The sequence below is a fragment of the Eutrigla gurnardus genome, assembly GCF_963514095.1.
Source record: "Eutrigla gurnardus genome assembly, chromosome: 10".
Classification (NCBI taxonomy): Eukaryota; Metazoa; Chordata; class Actinopteri; order Perciformes; family Triglidae; genus Eutrigla; species Eutrigla gurnardus.
The window spans coordinates 22,348,687-22,366,214 of NC_139924.1; the positions used below are offsets into that span (position 1 = coordinate 22,348,687).

The window sequence follows — 17,528 nt, forward strand, 5'->3', positions numbered from 1 at the left end:
TTGTACGTACAGGTGTTGCTATTATCTCAGCTAATTCTGATACAAGGCTTTTAATTCTGATTGTATTTTTTTTTTTTTTTTTTTTTAGAGAGAACAGAATAACTGAACGAACCTGTGATGTGACTAAACTGAAATAATCGAAACATAATGGCTGAAAACTATCTGGGAAGACGCAGTGTTGTCGATGTTTTCAAACATCAGTCTTCACTGCCTTTCCTCGGCACGAATTCAAAGACCATTTACCTCCATTATTATCCATTTACTCTGAGTGCTTCTCATGTCGGGTTTTGTAAACTATAGACTACAAATTCTTCCAACCGCAACGTTTTAGAATTAGATGTTAGTGCCCTTTAATTTATAATTATTTCTTTCATAATATAGTGTCGACTTTTAACTAAACAGTTGAATAAAGGCATACATTAAAAAAAATCACTGCCAATTATTGCTTATTTCAATAAAAAATAAGCAAGTCAGTTCATTTCTGTATATTTTAGCTGTGTAATTTAATTCTTGCAATAATAACCGTTTACTGTATGTTAATGAAGTCATTTTGTTCATGATTGTAAATATGTGAAACAATGCCATTAGAAACAACAGACCAGATAGACCATCACACCACATTTCTTGGCAGGTTTCTTGCTCAATGTGCTGCGTATAAGTTATTCCACATTGTCTTTGGTAGGCTGATGCATATACTGTTAAAACGTGTACAGCTTATATACCCGGCTTCATACAGCGATACTAAGAATACCCCTCGGTAATATGAATGGCAATGATTTCTGTAGCTAGGCAACTGCCACGTGCAGCGTGAATGAAAACAGGTTTTTGGTCATGAATTGTACCGTTAAAACAGTGCACGTTAAACCTTTGTTAGGCTGATAGTGGTGTATATGATATATACATAAAACAAATCATTTGTCATGGGTTTGACTTTATTTACTAGTATATTAACACATTACATGCTACAGAAAATAAAAAGGTAATTTCAATTGTCTTGAAAGAATATAGTGTTATAATAAAATGGCACATTTTGATATTAACACAATTTCCACTGGCATTTTGCCACCCCTTCCTTTTTTCTGAAAGGAAACGAATGACTTCATGCAGGGCTACTAAAAAAATACTTCTTGGTGGTTTCGTTGGCAATGCAATTTATACGGTAATGATTTATGTAGCTAAGCACCTGCCACGTGCCGTGTGAGAAGAGGTTTGATTTGATCATAACGACACAAAAATGGACCGAGTCAAAAGCTGGCAGTACACAAACGTTATTTTCCCTGGTCAGATTTTTCCAAGAAGTCAACCACATATTTTAGAATATTAAATATTATTACATCGGTTTGGAAGATGGCCAACTTGAAAATGAAACGTGAACGCAGGACAGAGCTCGCCAGGCAAAGCTATAAGATCATGGAAAATAACGTGTGGGAGCAATCGAGGAGAATTAAAAATCCTAAAAAAAAAAAAAGGGCATATAATGCAAACTCAGTGTAAAAGCGGTAAGTGCATTCTGTTAAAAATCAAATTTCATCTCCTTTAATCTCATAAACACTGGCAGAATGTCATTTGAGGAGGACCCCATCTCTCTGAATGCTGTTATAGTGCCACCTAAAGGTGACATGGTGTGCTGGCCAGAAATAAAACACCATGACAAGAGGAACCGCTTGCTTGGGAGAGACGCCGAGTTCTCACGGCTCAAATTCAACGTGACCCCACTCTGGCAAAGGTCTCAACTGGTGCACACCCAGCCTGCTTTGATCCAAACCAGTCTGCATTATGATACATGAGGGGGATGATTGTCAGGTGTCAACAAATAGATTGATTCAATCTCAACAGAAAACAACCTCTTGGGAAGGAAAAAAAAAGAAAAAAGAAGAAGCAATCTTTGACTACAACATCATTTGCCTGTTTTCTTGGCAACACAAACATGGCGGAGGTAAAACACTGCTTGTGCATCATCATGAATGGACAAGGCTTTAAATAAAACAGTGGCGGAAGATTGAGAGAGGAAGCACAAAAGAAACGCGGGCCGATAAGCCTGAGGATTAAAAGAACAACATGGTGCAAGGTGGCAACGAGATTATTAAAAAGGTTAAAAACAAAAGGGCAGGTACCAAATAATACAAATTTCTCTTTTTCTCTGAAACATTCGCACACAGAGCAGTGGGCTTCTCTATCTCTGGTATCCTCAACGAGCTCACATGAGAAGACAGTACTATCTAACATAGTGGACAGCCTACATTTACTCCGTTCAACTTCATTCATGTACCTCAGGTGCAGAATGTGAACACCTGTGGACTAGTGAGTGCACCTTCGAGTCAGTTTATCCATTTTGCACCAACGACCCATCGCTCCCTCCCAACGTGCAGCAGTACAAAGTGTACACCGAAAACATTCCTCCGGGACAAAAAAACAAAACAAAAAACTACAAAGATAACAGAAAAAAAACAATACTTTAGCATGTAATGATAATCACATAGTACATCATTTCATAACAATATGTTCTTTGTTTTCCTTACAAAAGACTACTCGATGGTACTTGGTTGGAGGTGATGGGTGGATGGGGCTGAGGTGAGCCAAGGTGGAAGGTGTGGAGAGGTTGAATGTAGTGTTGTCCTTCATCTCCACCTCAACAGTCTTGACGTTTCTCAGTGTCACTGCCGGGGGCCTGCTCTACTACTCTCTAGGACTACTTGAAGCCGCTGGTCTCCGCTCAGTTTAGTTTTCTCTGTGTGATATTTGGTTTGCAGGGTGGGGGCGGATGCTGAACTGGTCCTTGGTCTGCTCCTTGAGGAGAACCGCACACCTCTGGTAGACTTTCATGTCTTTCTGTGCCCGTTTAAAACTTTGCAGTGATAAAATGCTGCAGCTGCATTTGAGCGTCACTGTCGCTCACTGTCTCGGGTTACCCTAAAACAATGGTGCATTCATGTCCAATAAGATCAATTGTAAATGCAAACTTTTAAACCACAACGCACCTTTAACCTATTGTGGTAAAAACCACCAGAGGACATCGTTCAGATGCAGATGTTGAGCGTTTAGAATTAATTTGTAGTCTTTAATTTCCTGAATGAAGACATCGACACTAAGGAGAGAGCTATAAAACATATATAGCTATATTTGAAAGAATAACAGTCATTTGTGTGGCTGTCATTGCAAGTTAGTGCTCAAAGTCATCACTCACTACACACATGCACTATCAGTGTGAAACAAGTAGACCAGGATTAAAAGAAGAGTTGGAAGATATGCTTCATATTCACTTTCTTACCGAGTTACAGAAGAAGAGCAATGTGATTCTCAGAAATCTTATCATATTATCTTAGCTTAGCATAAAGTCTGAAAATAATCATGTAAATTTTTATTTGAGTAACAGCTAATTTAAAGATGAGCATTATGTGCAGGATTATTTATTGGCTGGGTGCTGGTTGCCTGGCAACTGGTGGCAGCGTAGAAATAGTCCAGCACATTAACGCCACAGAAAATAACTGTCTTTTTAAGATCTTTTGTGCTTCTTCTAGGGATTAACCAAACATAATAGAACCTTTTAGTTTGTGAGTTTTAGGAGGTCCTTGTAAGTGGATTCTGTTATATTAGCCCAGAGCTAGGCTAGTGGTTTCCCACCTGCTTCCAGTCTTTATGTTAAGCTACACTAATCGGTTGCTGTCGCTAGCGTCATATCTACTGTACAGACATAGAGTAGTATCAATCCTCTTATCCAACTCCTGGCCAGAAAATGAAGAAGCATATTTCTTTAAATGTCAAACTATTGCTTTCATTTTTTTGTAAAAACAAAAATGAAAAAAAACAAAATCAACAATGGCACCGAAACATTGGCAAACAAGACAGAACACAAACAGTGTTGTTCTCCTTCAACTTGTTACTGTTTTCCCATCTGACAATGAATGCAGCATGAGTGATCCTACAGCGCTGTAACCATGGTGACGGATGAGAACGAGGATGAAAAATGACACAGCACTGAGCTGTTATCTCCTGGCTCCAACACAGGAAGAGGAAGTTGTTGAACTGTGCGGCGAGGAGGCGTCTCCTGAGGAGCGAGTGTTGATAACGTGGCCTTGGCGTGACGAGGGAAGGATCTAAAGGGTGTGGTTCAAGGAACAGGAGATTCAGTTTCCAGTTCCACTGTAAAGTACATCAGTCAGTCGGTCAGAGCAGGTGGTGGAGAACAGCGGGCATGATTATTCAGAGGGCTAGGAATGGAGGGTGTGTGTGTGTGTTACAAGGGTCCGACGAGGGTCTGTTGGTTTTGCTCTCAGTGATTCTCTGAAACTGTACTTGGTGCAGGTAAAACGTGGAGCAGACGTGAGGGAGGGGGAGCAGGTGAGCGTGTGGAATAAGAGGTAGGGAGGGGTGAGGAAGGGTCTAATACTAGTGTCCAGGTTACGGCCTGACTGTCCGCTCTCAGCTGAGTTCATCCTCGGCGTTGTGCTGGTCCAGCAGTTTGACGTGTGTGAAGGGAAAGTGGCCACGTTTGCCTTTACATTCACCCTCCCACTGGCCGTTCACGTTTATTTTGGTCACCTTCACCATATCGCCCACCTGGGGAGGGAGGGGAGAGAGAAACGGCGTGAGAGTTCAGCGGCAAAGAGTCAATGTGTCACAGACAAAACTAAACGATTAATCATCCTTAAACACATTAAAAAAAAAACATGGATAATCCTCTCAAATCTATTGCTGAGAGAGAGACAGACAGAGAGAGACAGAGAGAGATGAAACAAATATTGGATCAACAGATAATACATTTATTGTCCTACAGTCCGCTTCTAGTTCCCCAGATATGGAGATTTACTTTGTCCGTCTGTCTAATATCAAAGCAAATTGAAAATGCTTCCGTTTAGCACTGTTGGTCATGATTAATGATGTCTGTAGAATGTCACAAAATAGAGAAAAATGCATACAGACTCAATGATGAATGGATTTAATCGATAATTGAATGAAAAGTAACCCCCGACAATGTAAATGTTACTGCTGGGATGTATGATTACAGTCGACCTGGACAGGCAGAGGAGTGGCCGTTGCTGTGTCACTGAACCTGAGCAAACAAGAGCCAACGGACGGTTCCAAAGTTCAAGTCGATGTGGCTGACGGCTGAATAGTCAGGGGTGAACGATGTGTGGGCACGCTCACAGCACACACTATTGTGGGTTTTATTTCCCCCCCACCTAATGCAACTGCACAGTGCACATATAAAATAGAATTAGAGAAGCAATTTAGGTATGTTCGACTGTTAAAGTAGGGCTGGGTATCATATATATGAAGATATAGCATGTTTGCTGGTAATTTAATAAATAAATACTCTATACAAAGTTCTATTCTGTGTCAATTAAATAAGTGATAAATTAAAAGTGCTGAGTACTATAAAAATTAAAAAAAAAAAATCCTTATACGCACTGTTTGTTGATCGCATTGACGTGAGAGGTAAAGCGTGATCAAAAATGCAATCTTCAATCATGATGCACAAAATCTTATTCACAACAGATTTTGTGCATCATCTATTTATGGTTTTATCCCGGTACGCATGTTAAAACATCGTAAAGTCTACATCTTTTTGTATTAAAAAAAAACAATTTCTATCATAATGGGCTAATCTGCAGTCTTTTAGATGATCTGTTCTTGTAAATTTATGAAAATAGTGAAAAATATCTTCAAATAACTGGTTTTGACCTACCATTAAATTATATTTCTAATCAAGGAACAGCATTTTTTGTTAAAAAATTGGTGATTTTGTTACAGGATAAAAGTTTGAGCCATTCAGTGGTTAAGACTGATTAAGAGTATTCTTAAAAAGTTGGATGTAACACTTCACAAGGATTAATTATGGTATTTGGAAAGGATGATTACAATATTGTTTTGTATACTTCCTACGTATGGTGATCCATAAATCACAGGACTAATGAATGGGCTGTATGTAAGGAAAGCGGAAACAACCTCAGACAACACCCAGAAGGCAAAACAACAGAATGACACGTTTGAATAAAGCATTGTCGCACTGGAGAAGAGTTGTGCCAAGTCCTTTTCATTTTGATGTCCAGCTATCCAACAACTAATTTCAGGGAGTATTTAGCATCTTTGCTTCAAACATGACTTAGAAAAATACAACAGTACCGGTCCAGAGCTGCTCTGCTTGCACGCCTTGCTGAAGTGTGTTGATATCATTTATTTAAATTGCTGGCTGCGGTTTGTGGGTCACTCATTCACAACAATGTCAGTGTTAACAATCACAGTTATAACAGAGCAGAATTTGTATGATTTGTAATGCATGAGGCTTTATAAATGCCTTATGCATTTTTGAATGCATTGCAATGCATTCAAAAGGCCATAGGATCAACTCAGGACATCTCTAGGGTTCATTAAATAGAGGTTCTGATGTGTCTGCATACTAAAAAGTATCAAGAAACCAATTTGGTGCCATTCAGTTAAGCCCCACAGCAAAGACATGGCCTCAAAATGACCACACAGCTGAAACAACACCTCCGTGATGCAGTTTATACAAAAACAGAAAGGTCTGAGCCTCCGGGTTTATGCTAAGTCTATAAATAATAAATTAAATGGCAACTGTTTTGGTAACCAATTAATTGTTCAGGTGAAATGCCAAACAGTTCCAGCTTCTTAAATGAGGATTCATCCGTTCTCTGGTAAATATGATTACACATTAAAAACATCTTCGGCCTATTGGTTGGATAAAAACTGCGGCGTGAAGACTTCCCCTTAGGCTGTAGAAACATGCGATGGATAATTTGTTTTAGAATTAAAGTGACAAAAAACATGCAATGAATTCTGGATCAAGAAAATAATCTTTCATTTGCACAAGTATCCCTACTGTGGACATCACAGTGGATTCATTCAAATTGCAGGTGTTATGAAGTCCAATGCATTTTTAGCAAATATGCACAGATAAATTAGAGTTTAAAGGTGTAAAATTCGAAGTTCATTGAATATCTATGATTGACGGATTGCCTTCACACAGCTCTCAACATGGCGATGGCTGAGCCGGCGGCTAGCAGCTAACGATCCTAACAACACGAACAGTGCAAACAATGGCAACAGTGCTGACAGAACCAACAGGATCACCGGAGGATCACTGGAGGATCACAGCTACGCTGTGGGTCGGGGCGACGTGATCTGGGGTAACCGCTGTATGAGCACAGTGCAGAGTGGAGGTGGTTAGCTAGCTAGCCAGCCAAAATAGTTGTTTGCTAGAGCGAGCTATATTAAGACTGTGAATATAATAGCATGTAACTACTTCCACAACTCTACGATGCTGAATTGCTTTCGAGTCACAAAACAAGTAACAGCATTAATACACAATCATCTGCAACAGGGATCCATCCGGCAATCAGGCCTTGGGAGTGTAATTAACACACAGACGTAGCTGTTACTATAATTATATATTATTATATACACAATATAATTTAACTAATACATACCTTTAAGTTCATTTCATTGACTGAAGCTGTGGAGGGTTTTATGAAGTCCACAAGGACAAGGAAATGTGAGCTAATTATTAACCATTAGTGCTTCCTTGCTGAGTCACTACGAGCCACCTAGAGTGGAGCAAACAAGCAGCTTCACACAGGTCAAAGCCAGACGGGGTCTACCACAGGTGGGAATGCCAGAGACTAACTCAAACTGGATCTACATTTATGTAACTGAGCAAACGTAAAAACTTTTTTCAAGCTGACAAATGAACTGGAAAAACAAAATAAATAAATAAACAAAGGGGTAAAAGTTTGAGGAGTCCAAGGAAGGTTCTGTATTGGTATCTTTGGCATTGCCATCAAGCAGGGCTGGAGAGACAAGAGCACACTCTGACTAGTCTTCCACTTTTTAGTCCCAATTCTGGCTCAGCTTGACTCCTGGCTTCACAGAGACCAGAGGAAATGGTCCTGTTCCCAAACACAAACTATTTCCTTCCCCCAACGACCTGCTCCGTGGGAGCCCCGCTCTGGCTTCCGGACAGTTTAACAGCCCAGCTACGGTGAGCATGGAAGGGGAGCTTAATGACACTTTTCATATCGGGGTCCCCTATTGGGTTAAAATCATCTTTCTTTCTACTCCAGAAAGATGAAGCCAGTGAGTTAGTAAACATTGTGGGACGCCTTTATGCGGATCTACCTGTAATGTCACCGGACTGACCTCTGCAGAAGAGATATTAAATGACCAGATTATCTAGAAAACTACACGGGGAGCTGGATGAGCACTCTCTGACCTTGACCTCCTCTACGCACTGTTTAACAAACACTGAGGGCGAAATAATCATCGGCAGAATGGGAAAGAAGAGGTTGAGCTCAGTCTTGATACGCTTAAAAGCTTTCGTCCTACATGCTTCTTCTTCACTAACCGTCTCCTTTCCTCCAGCACATTAAGAGGATACATGGAGTCCAGAAAAAACACCACACACACGTCCACATTTACCTCTAAAGCCAGGGCGGTCTTGTCGTAGGCATTGGGCACCCTCTTCTGTATGGCCCTGGCAAAGACAGGTCCATTCTGGAGATTTGGGAGGGGGGTGGGCTGGGCATACTGGCTAGGGTCTCCCAGCAGTGGAGCACCAGACTGGGCTGCAGAGCTGTCAGAGTTCCCTTGCATCCCCATTCCTCCCGGCGGACCCCCAGGTACACCGGGCCCCGCCAGCGAACTCGGAGACGCTGGTCGGTACTTCTCCACATACGGCACCGGGATCATCCCCGCCCGGCCTTCAGAGTTCTGGGCATTCCACCACTGCTCCTCCGGCTTCTCCAGAACTCGAAGAATATCGCCCTTCCTAAACGGGAGATCCTCCTCATCGTTCCCAGGGAAATCGAAAAGTGCTCGGACATACTCGTCTTCCAGGCGTGGCGGGGGTCCCCCGGGGCCCACGCTGATGAAGGAGGTGTGTTTGGACTTGTTGATGGGTTCTATTAAGGTGGTGGTGTCCAAGTAGTGGATTTTATAGAACTCTAGCAAAGCAGGGAGGGCGTCAAACTCCTGGTCACCGATACGGAACCTCGGATGGGCCAAACCTGATGAAAACAAGGGAGTGAAAGACAAAATGATATAATTTCTTATCCATTATACTATTATACTACCATGTTCAATTCTGGCAGATCTGAAGAATATCTATTTATGTAACCATGCATGATGGTGGTGTTTTCCAGAATGACCAGGAAGGATTTGTTTCCTTATTTTGCATGTTTTTGTTCCTTCAAATTATATTTCTGTGTTTAAGAAAAGGGCACAAGGAAATAAAACATATTTTTTTCTGCAATGCCCACACAGGAAAATCCCAGAAAAGGCAGGAGAGGGGGGGGGGGGCAACATCTGGTCAAAGTCTATTGAAACGTTTTATTAGGGTCAGTTGGTATGTTAGGCTCATTTTAAAAGGTGCACCAGAACTCACTGCTCTTTGAAAACTCCCACTAGTGAGAGAAAAGTGCACCAGTCTGTATGATTTTACTGAACCAATGTGTTGCATAACGTGTAGTGGGTTGACTGTCTGAGTGGTCGTACAGGGTCTGAAACCACCAGAGATGTGTTTGCATATTCACGCACACAACGCCAACATTACATTGACACGTTTCAACGAGGCTGGCCTGTCGTGGTCTCCACACTGGAGGTTGGGAAAAGGCACTATTGCGCATCTCCTTTGGTGCAAGTCATGCAAGAATGGTCACATCAGCATCCCCATGACACCGAGCCCCGCCAAACCACTCCGTTGCCTTACCTGGACCGGACTGTCGGTTGTTGCTGATGCTGTTAATGATGTAATGCGAGACTTTGGAGTTCTCCGACACCGAGAGCACGTAGTCGCCGGGGCTGGTGATGGAGTCCCGGACCAGAAACACGCCGTGCCTCTGCCCCTGCAACAGAGACACAGCCTCCTGCCTGCTCAACCGACCCCAGTACCAGCTGCCACGGTCCTCCGCGTCAAAATTTCCGGCCATGATAAACACTCCAAAGCCGAGGCTTCACCGGGCCTTCCCGTCTCTCCCTCCCGTTATCCACAGGCGAAGCCTTCAACTCATACAAAAACTTTAGCGCCTAGAGCACGTTTAGTAAACAGGCGACATCCGCAGATGGCCGTCAGGGCATCAACTCGCCGACGTAGACCCGCAACCACGAGCTAAAAGGGTCTCTTGTCTGGTTTACGACCGGAATTGAGCCCCGGTACTCATATAATGCGTTTAAGCGACAGAATTCAAGCTACAATCCAGCGACCGATGACAACTAACTTCAAAAAACTGAAATGGCGGATACGGGAAACAAAAAAAGACCTCACTCACCGGATGTGACGTCGTAATTATGTGCAGACAGACGCGCCAGAGTCAAGTTGCTCACGAGCTAACAGAAGACTTCCGTTTCGGGCGGCACAGTCTTACATTGCTCATCGTAAAGTTTATAATTACTAAATACAGTTTAAATTTAACTGTATAATTTGACGTCACTTGTCTTATACGTTTTGTTTCGCCCATTATCAAATACTACAGCGTATAATTCACTTTTTTTAAGTGACATATTTGTCAGCTTTTATTTTGAAGTAAACGGCTCTTCCAGTTCATGTTACCTTGAGCTGTTCATGGTAACCCTGTCCTTCGTGTTGGTGGCTTGTTGAGGAACCTAAAGCTCGCCTCTTTACTGCGCCAGATCAGCATTAGTGCTGCAAACACGCACTGGACACACACACACTTCACGTTCAGCTCCCAACGCATTTAGAAGCTCTTATTAATAATATATCTAGCATATTTAACCTGTTACATAGCGGCCTGGTTGCAATTTGTAAGCTTGGCCACTAGATGTCAGCCAAACACTATAATACATTTCAAGACCATTAAACCTTTGTCCTCAACACGTAATCAAACTGATACTGTATTAACTTAAAAAGAAAAAAAACATCCATTTGTCAAGTTAGAGACAGAATCCAAGCCACTATTTCACTGATCAACAACATTTCGGCCCAACAGGTCTAGTGGGTCAAGTAGGGCAAGTGGGCCAAAGCCGATGCTTGCAACAGAAAAAAAGGAAAAGTGTGTTTTTTTAGTGGAAATATAATTCTTGATTAATGCATGACATTAAAAAAAATCCTTAATTGCTTATTATTATCATTATTGTAGTACAGTGTGTAGGATTTGGCGACATCTATCAGTGAGGTTGCAGATTGCAACCAAAATAAACTTGTGACTCTGCCAAGCATGTAGGCAAACGATAGAGCAAGGAGGGTCGCTGTTTTTAAAAGGTAATTTTAAATAGTGGTTCCAACAATGGAATTTTAATTCTGGGCAACAGCAGAAACATAGGGAGGCCTGCTTCATATGTAAATATAAATTATCTCATTTTAAGGTAACAAAACATAACAACTGTTATTTTCAGGTGATTGTATATATTATACTAAATACAATATATTTATTATTATTATGTTCCACACTGGCCCTTTAAGGAGAGTGGCTAGATAGAATTGTTGTGCATTGTTGTTTTAAATGTGCTTGGCACTAGCAGAGGAGCCACAGGATATTATTATAACAAATTATTATAACAAATGTTATTATCATAACAAACCACTGCAGTAATAACATATTTAACTCAAACAGCTAGCATGTCAATGAAGATCCAGCTTTCAGGATCTCAAGCATCACCTGAGAGGATTATTACACATGAAAACAGCAGGACAACATGGTAAGATGACTTCCTGTATAAAGGATTTATAAGTTATGACTAATGTTGGCTTTGTGAACCTTTAGGTTGCCAGTTTGTGGCTGGTGTTGATCCTCCTCCTACATCACACTTTGCCTGTGTTGCTCAATTAATCACTATGAGACTTATCGGACACCCCTTTCTTCTCTAGTAACACTCGCATTGTGGTGGATCTCAGCAGATGTACACACACACACACACACACACACACACACACACACACACACACACACACACACACACACACACACACACACACACACACTCTACTTCAAACACAATAAATGCATGATTTGTTTTTGCATCATAGAATTTATTGGGATCATAAATTTACAACTTCATGTAATGCACAGAGCATTATTGTTTTCAGAGGGTCATATCGATGAAGTGGGGGAAGGAAAGAGTGACAGAAGAGGATCCCGTCTAGAGAGTAACACAGAGGTATACTGTAGAAATATATATTGAAGAAAGAGTCACGGAGAGTGAAAAGACCCAAGGATACAGATTCACATTACCATGTTTCTTTTTACATCTATCAGAGTAACACACATGCTGCATCGTCACAGCTCCTCCTGCTCTATGAGGCCAAGTTGAATGCAACCAGTTGTGATTTTGGCCTTTATGATCAACTGGCCTCGCGTGTGTTGTGCTCCCCTGTAGTGAATGTGGTAACTGTGGTAAGGAAATTGGGCAAGGATCTTAGTGGGGTTAACTGACACCATCCAGACACCTGTAGATTAATTATGTTAGACTCACTAGGTTTATAGGGTGCTGCTTCATTTGTATTTTGATTATTGATGAGATGGATGAATTGATTTTGAAGTAGTTTATTGGCTATCTCTGATTTTGGAGAGACCTCTTTAAGTTATATTCATTTCTTTGAGTTAAGCAGCATCCAACAGCCCTTTTTCCGTTCTCTTTGTAAACCCTGCAAATAAATACCTTGTAATTTTTTTACCAAAAACATTCTGGTTTATGTTGGTTCCCTTTTCTCCACGAGCCGGGTCCTAACATATATATATATATATATATAGATATATACGTATATATATATATAGATATATAAGTATATATATATACGTATATATATACATATATATATATACGTATATATATACATATATATATATACGTATATATATAGATATATATATATCTTTTGACCTTGGTATTTTTATTTAAAACATTGACTCTATGTTTAATGGAATTTATATTTACAACAGTGACTTATTTTCAAATGTGTATATTTACTTTTGAAATTGTTTCACCCCCTTTTCCCCTATACCAGTTGTCAAGGCTAAGGAGTATGGAAGCGAATCTGTTCCATAATTCAAATTAAAATGGATTAACAGAAATGCTTTTTCATTTTCAGAATATAGCTGCATTTTTTGACTCATAAATAAAATGAGTAATAAATAATCCAAACTGCATTTTCATTTTCTTCTTCAAGACTGCTCATTGTGTAGCTTAATTAAAATGAAAAAGAAAAGGACATTTAAGATTTCATTTTCAAAAGATGCCCCAGCAAATAGGTACCAAAATTCAATTTGAAATGTCAAATTTGAAAATTAAAATGCATTAGCAGAAAGGCTTTTGTACGCGATCCCCTGATGTTAATTATTTTATTTTGAAGGCATTGTCACCAATTTCCGGTCGTTCCCGGCTCGAGTCTGCGCAGTAGAAGGCAGCGGATTATAGCAGAGGAATGACCTGCCACTCCACTGAGATGAAAAGAAACTCTTACGTTCCCTTGTTTTTCCCTCAATTTTCTTGGACTTAATGTCTACGGTCTCTTTATTTAATACTCCGGACTTTCTTTCGTTACCACCTCCACGTTGTTTGTAGCCGTTGGTCACGTTTCAGCATTAATTTGTTGCCTATTTGCGTTTGTCGATAGCACTTCCGTATAGAAAAACCATGGCTGGTCCTGAAGAAGACCACAAATTCTGCTTACAAGAGGTGCTCGACACTTTCAAGCTGTGTTTATCGGAGAACAAAGAGGTGTATCTTGAACACTACGTCGCTGGGTGGCGTGGTCTCGTAAAGTAAGTGTACTGTACACATAGTGCAATCAACTGTAACATACAGTGTCAGGTGTGAGCATACTGTTTACCTCTTTAACAGGTTCCTGAACAGCCTGGGGAGTGTGTTTGGCTTCATTTCCAAGGATGCCGTCAACAAGATCCACATCCTGGTGACTCACCTGAATGGTGAGAACGGGTCCCAGTATGTCACTTTCCAGTCGATGGTCAAATATGAGCTGGAGAACGAACTAGTGGACCTGACCAAGAGAGGCGGCCACCCAGAGTCCGGATGTCGTACTCTCCTGAGGCTCCACCGCGCGTTGAGGTGGCTGGAGCTCTTCCTGGAGCGCCTCCGCACCAGCAGTGAGGACAGCAAGACTTCTGTCATGTGTTCGGAGTCCTACAATGAGTCTCTTTCCCAGCACCACCCTTGGGTGGTCCGCAAGGCAGCGGGCATGGCGTTCTGCATGCTCCCGGGGCGTCCTGCTTTCTTTGAGGTGATGAACGTCGGCCCCCCGGAGCAGGTGGTGGCCAAGCTGGGGGAAGCTCTACCTCTAATCTCTGAGGTGTACCAGATCACAGAGGAACTTTACTCTCAAAAAAACATGCTCGACTTACCATAGAGAGCAAAATGAAGTGCTATTATTTGCCACTTCATACATTACACGATTAAAGATGAAGAGCTGCTACTTGTTCTCTGAACAGTGTTAATTTAGCACATCACTGACTATAATATGTACCTACAACATTACCTGTTTTTATTATACCTAAAACTACTGTTGATTATGATGTTGCATGTTTATCTTTACTCTTTATAATGGACCTATTTTTAATTCAACTCCTGCTTGTAGATGTATTCATTAATTTAAGTAGATAAGGGGAACCGTGGGGCCCAGAAGTCTTTGATCACTGCCAAAAGCTGTTTTTTCAAAAACAAACAAACAAGTATATTCCAAAAAGGGAAAAGTGCTAATTTTTTATGTGCCAACAGTATTGAATTGATCTGGAACATAAAATATCAAACAACCGTAATATTATGAAACAGACATGGTGGAATAATGTGGAAAAACACATAAAGCTGCTTATGAAACAAAGGTTTTTAGTAGTGGACTCAGAGTTTTTATCCCCACATGATCTCAGTTTTCATTTCACATATAAATGTTATTTAAAGTGATTGATGTATTGTTTTCCTAGAATGTAGTGTATTATATATATACTGTATATTACTTTTAATCCAAACAGAATGTATAAACAGAGTAGCATAATGAAAACCTACCTGCCTGGTGGATGATTGTGTATTTATGTTTGATCTGACAATTTATTTTATGCCTAGTGCAGCAGGCCAGACAGAAACCTCAGCTTCCACTCGCCCATTTAGTGGCAGGCCGGCCAGCTGATCCAGGACGGGGTTCTGCAGCAAGACCCACCGCAGTCCTTGAACCGGTACAAAGTTCTTCCGTCCATAGTGAGGAGGCAGACAGAGGCGAGTCCCGAGAGGAGCCTGAACAAGACGATGTCCGAGCTAAACCTGTCTAATGATGCGACCCTGCGGCGAGGGCACAGGGAGCCACGTGTCGCCAGGGTGAGGGATGTGACCCGGATCAGTGGCTCCGAGGTGGACCAGAGGGACGGGGTCCGGCCTAAGCTCCCTGACATGGGACAAACAATGAGCGGGGAAGCTGGCAGTTGGCTCCTGGCTATCCGAGCCCCGTGTGGCAGGAGGTTTCAGCAGCACTTCGACCCCGCAGACAGACAGAGGGGCTCGCATCGAGACCATGGACGTGCCACGCAGGACCTTCACGGACATGGATCTGACCTTGGCCCAGTGTGGCATTTTGAACAGATCGGTCCTGTGCGTCTCTCAGAACGACATTTAAAATAGTTGTCAGCTTTTGAAATGAGAAACAAAAAGTGCATATTCAGAGATTCAGAATTTGTCAATTAGGGAGAAGAGGATTTGCACAATATATATATATGTTATTCACAGGATGACATTCATCTCTTTCAGGACTTTGGAGGCCACATTAGGAGAAGTTTGTGCTTTGAATGGGATTTTTGTTGTTGTTGTTGTGAAGTCCATATTGGACTCCAATTAAGATTCAAAGCAGAGTTTTATTAATATGTTTGTCTTAAAACATGTCTGGAGAGGACCTTAGTATACAAATCTTATTTTTGTAACCGTTTTTAGATGATAGCAAATTCAGAATAATACTGTCCAACTAATGAATCTAACTTGTAACCTTTTTTTGACAAACAACAACTAAATGGCTATAGTTTGTTTCCATATCTTACATTTTTTGATTGACGTTCTTATATGCCGAATAGTCCTCCGTTAGAGAAGTACAGTCAATGTGTTGAATTCTTCACTATATTTTTATACTGCAACGACTGCCCTGCTTTCATAGTAGAACACAAATCCATAAATCAGGTGTAAATAATATAATTAGTGAATGACGTTGACCTCATGAGTAACACCTGTGCTTTTGAATCAAAATCACTGTGAAAAAGGCCAACAGCTAACAAACTTCACTCTGCTCCAAACAAGTACTCCTTTTATAGTTCTTTCATACTGAAAAGGGAGTCAAAATCATTTCTGGAAGGATAAAAGCTGTTTTTGATGATGAGTGAACGTACCACGATGTGACTCATCAAACTCCCTCTGGAAAATGTTAAAAACTAATCAATCACACTAAAGAGCAGAGCATTCGGAGGCTACAGGCTTAACTTTAGAACATATTGTATATTCCCTAAAGACATATTTGAATCATCATGTTTAAGAAAAGATTGTTTCGGATACACCCAATATAATGATTTTACTTGGTACGGTGTATTTAAACCGCAAGTACAAGTTTGATATGCAACGGTATAATTACTTATTCTTTTTTCACACAAAACAAGCAACAGGCTTCATAGTGTGATAGAACATCAAATTAAGTAATGGTCAAACTAACAGTCAGCTACAACAAAAGCTGGAACAGGCATTTAAACCTTAAAATGCTTCAAGTCACTCAAGGATATTTTAGATGAGACAATCCAATGCCAACAATTCATTTAAGACAAAGGAGCAACACTGCAAACAATCAACTGTAGTCTCATAGACACCCTTAAATGCTGTTTTAACAGCCGGCGGGTGATTTTATAATTTACATGCTTAAGCTGACTTAATGATCAATCAAAATTGGACACATCAAATGAAAAATGGCACAGAATACTGCCATGAAAAAAGTTTGCATAAATATTAGCGCGATTCAAAACAATCAATCAATCAAACAATAAACTCTGGAAAGGAACTCAAGTCTCACATTTGAGGCAGCACGTGTCTCACTGCGTGAGGATTTGATGGTGCACGGAGCAAAGCATTCAGCGGGTCAGGAGTTCCATTTCTTCAAGATTTCTAGGATCAAGCATTCTGATCTGCCTCACTGTAAGAGGAAGAGAGAGATAATAGTCACATTAGGATCCGTGCATTCGCCGTTTTGCATGATCAAAGTGAAAGAAACGGCAACATACAGAAATGCATTTCAATTTGTTGGATAATATCCATGCTGCGTAGGCTGTCAACCATATTGATCGCGAATCCTCTTTTGCCGAAGCGCCCTGTGCGGCCGATCCGGTGAAGGTAAGTCTCGTTGTCGGCGTTCCCAGTCATGTCCACAGGGAGGTCAAAGTTCACCACGAGCGACACTTCTTCCACAAGTATCAGCCAAACTAAAGTGCTCATACTGATGTCTTGTCAGGAGACATTTTTCCAGGAATGCGAAAATACTTATGTGTGTCAAAATTTGTATCATAACAGAACGACATGCCTTCTTATGAGAC

At 41.0% G+C, this 17,528-nt stretch overlaps 2 protein-coding genes across 2 annotated transcripts; one reads left to right on the forward strand and one right to left on the reverse strand.

The window, feature by feature from the left end:
• Positions 1–911: 911 nt before the first annotated feature.
• crk (v-crk avian sarcoma virus CT10 oncogene homolog) lies at positions 912–10,265 on the reverse strand. The gene is made up of 3 exons (XM_084018703.1): positions 9,722–10,265; positions 8,434–9,020; positions 912–4,557 (listed from the first exon to the last, which is right to left on the reverse strand). Exons 1-3 carry the CDS (start codon positions 9,939–9,941, stop codon positions 4,420–4,422), a joined length of 945 nt encoding a protein of 314 aa, XP_083874829.1. The 5' UTR covers positions 9,942–10,265; the 3' UTR covers positions 912–4,419.
• Positions 10,266–13,379: 3,114 nt separating this feature from the next.
• Positions 13,380–14,636, forward strand: LOC311019621 (ceramide-1-phosphate transfer protein-like). Its single transcript, XM_084019194.1, has 2 exons — positions 13,380–13,730; positions 13,810–14,636. The coding sequence occupies exons 1-2, from the start codon at positions 13,603–13,605 to the stop codon at positions 14,330–14,332; spliced, it is 651 nt and encodes a 216-aa protein (XP_083875320.1). The 5' UTR covers positions 13,380–13,602; the 3' UTR covers positions 14,333–14,636.
• The last annotated feature ends 2,892 nt before the right edge of the window (positions 14,637–17,528 follow it).

Coding starts and splice junctions, on each gene's coding strand:
- crk (XM_084018703.1), bottom strand. CDS start 9,941: ATGGCCGGAAATTTTGACGCGGAGGACCGTGGCAGCTGGTACTGGGGT. Junction 9,021..9,721: donor CAACCGACAGTCCGGTCCAG/GTAAGGCAACGG, acceptor TGTTTTCATCAG/GTTTGGCCCATCCGAGGTTC. Junction 4,558..8,433: donor AGACCGCCCTGGCTTTAGAG/GTAAATGTGGAC, acceptor CTCCCTCCCCAG/GTGGGCGATATGGTGAAGGT.
- LOC311019621 (XM_084019194.1), top strand. CDS start 13,603: ATGGCTGGTCCTGAAGAAGACCACAAATTCTGCTTACAAGAGGTGCTC. Junction 13,731..13,809: donor GGGTGGCGTGGTCTCGTAAA/GTAAGTGTACTG, acceptor CCTCTTTAACAG/GTTCCTGAACAGCCTGGGGA.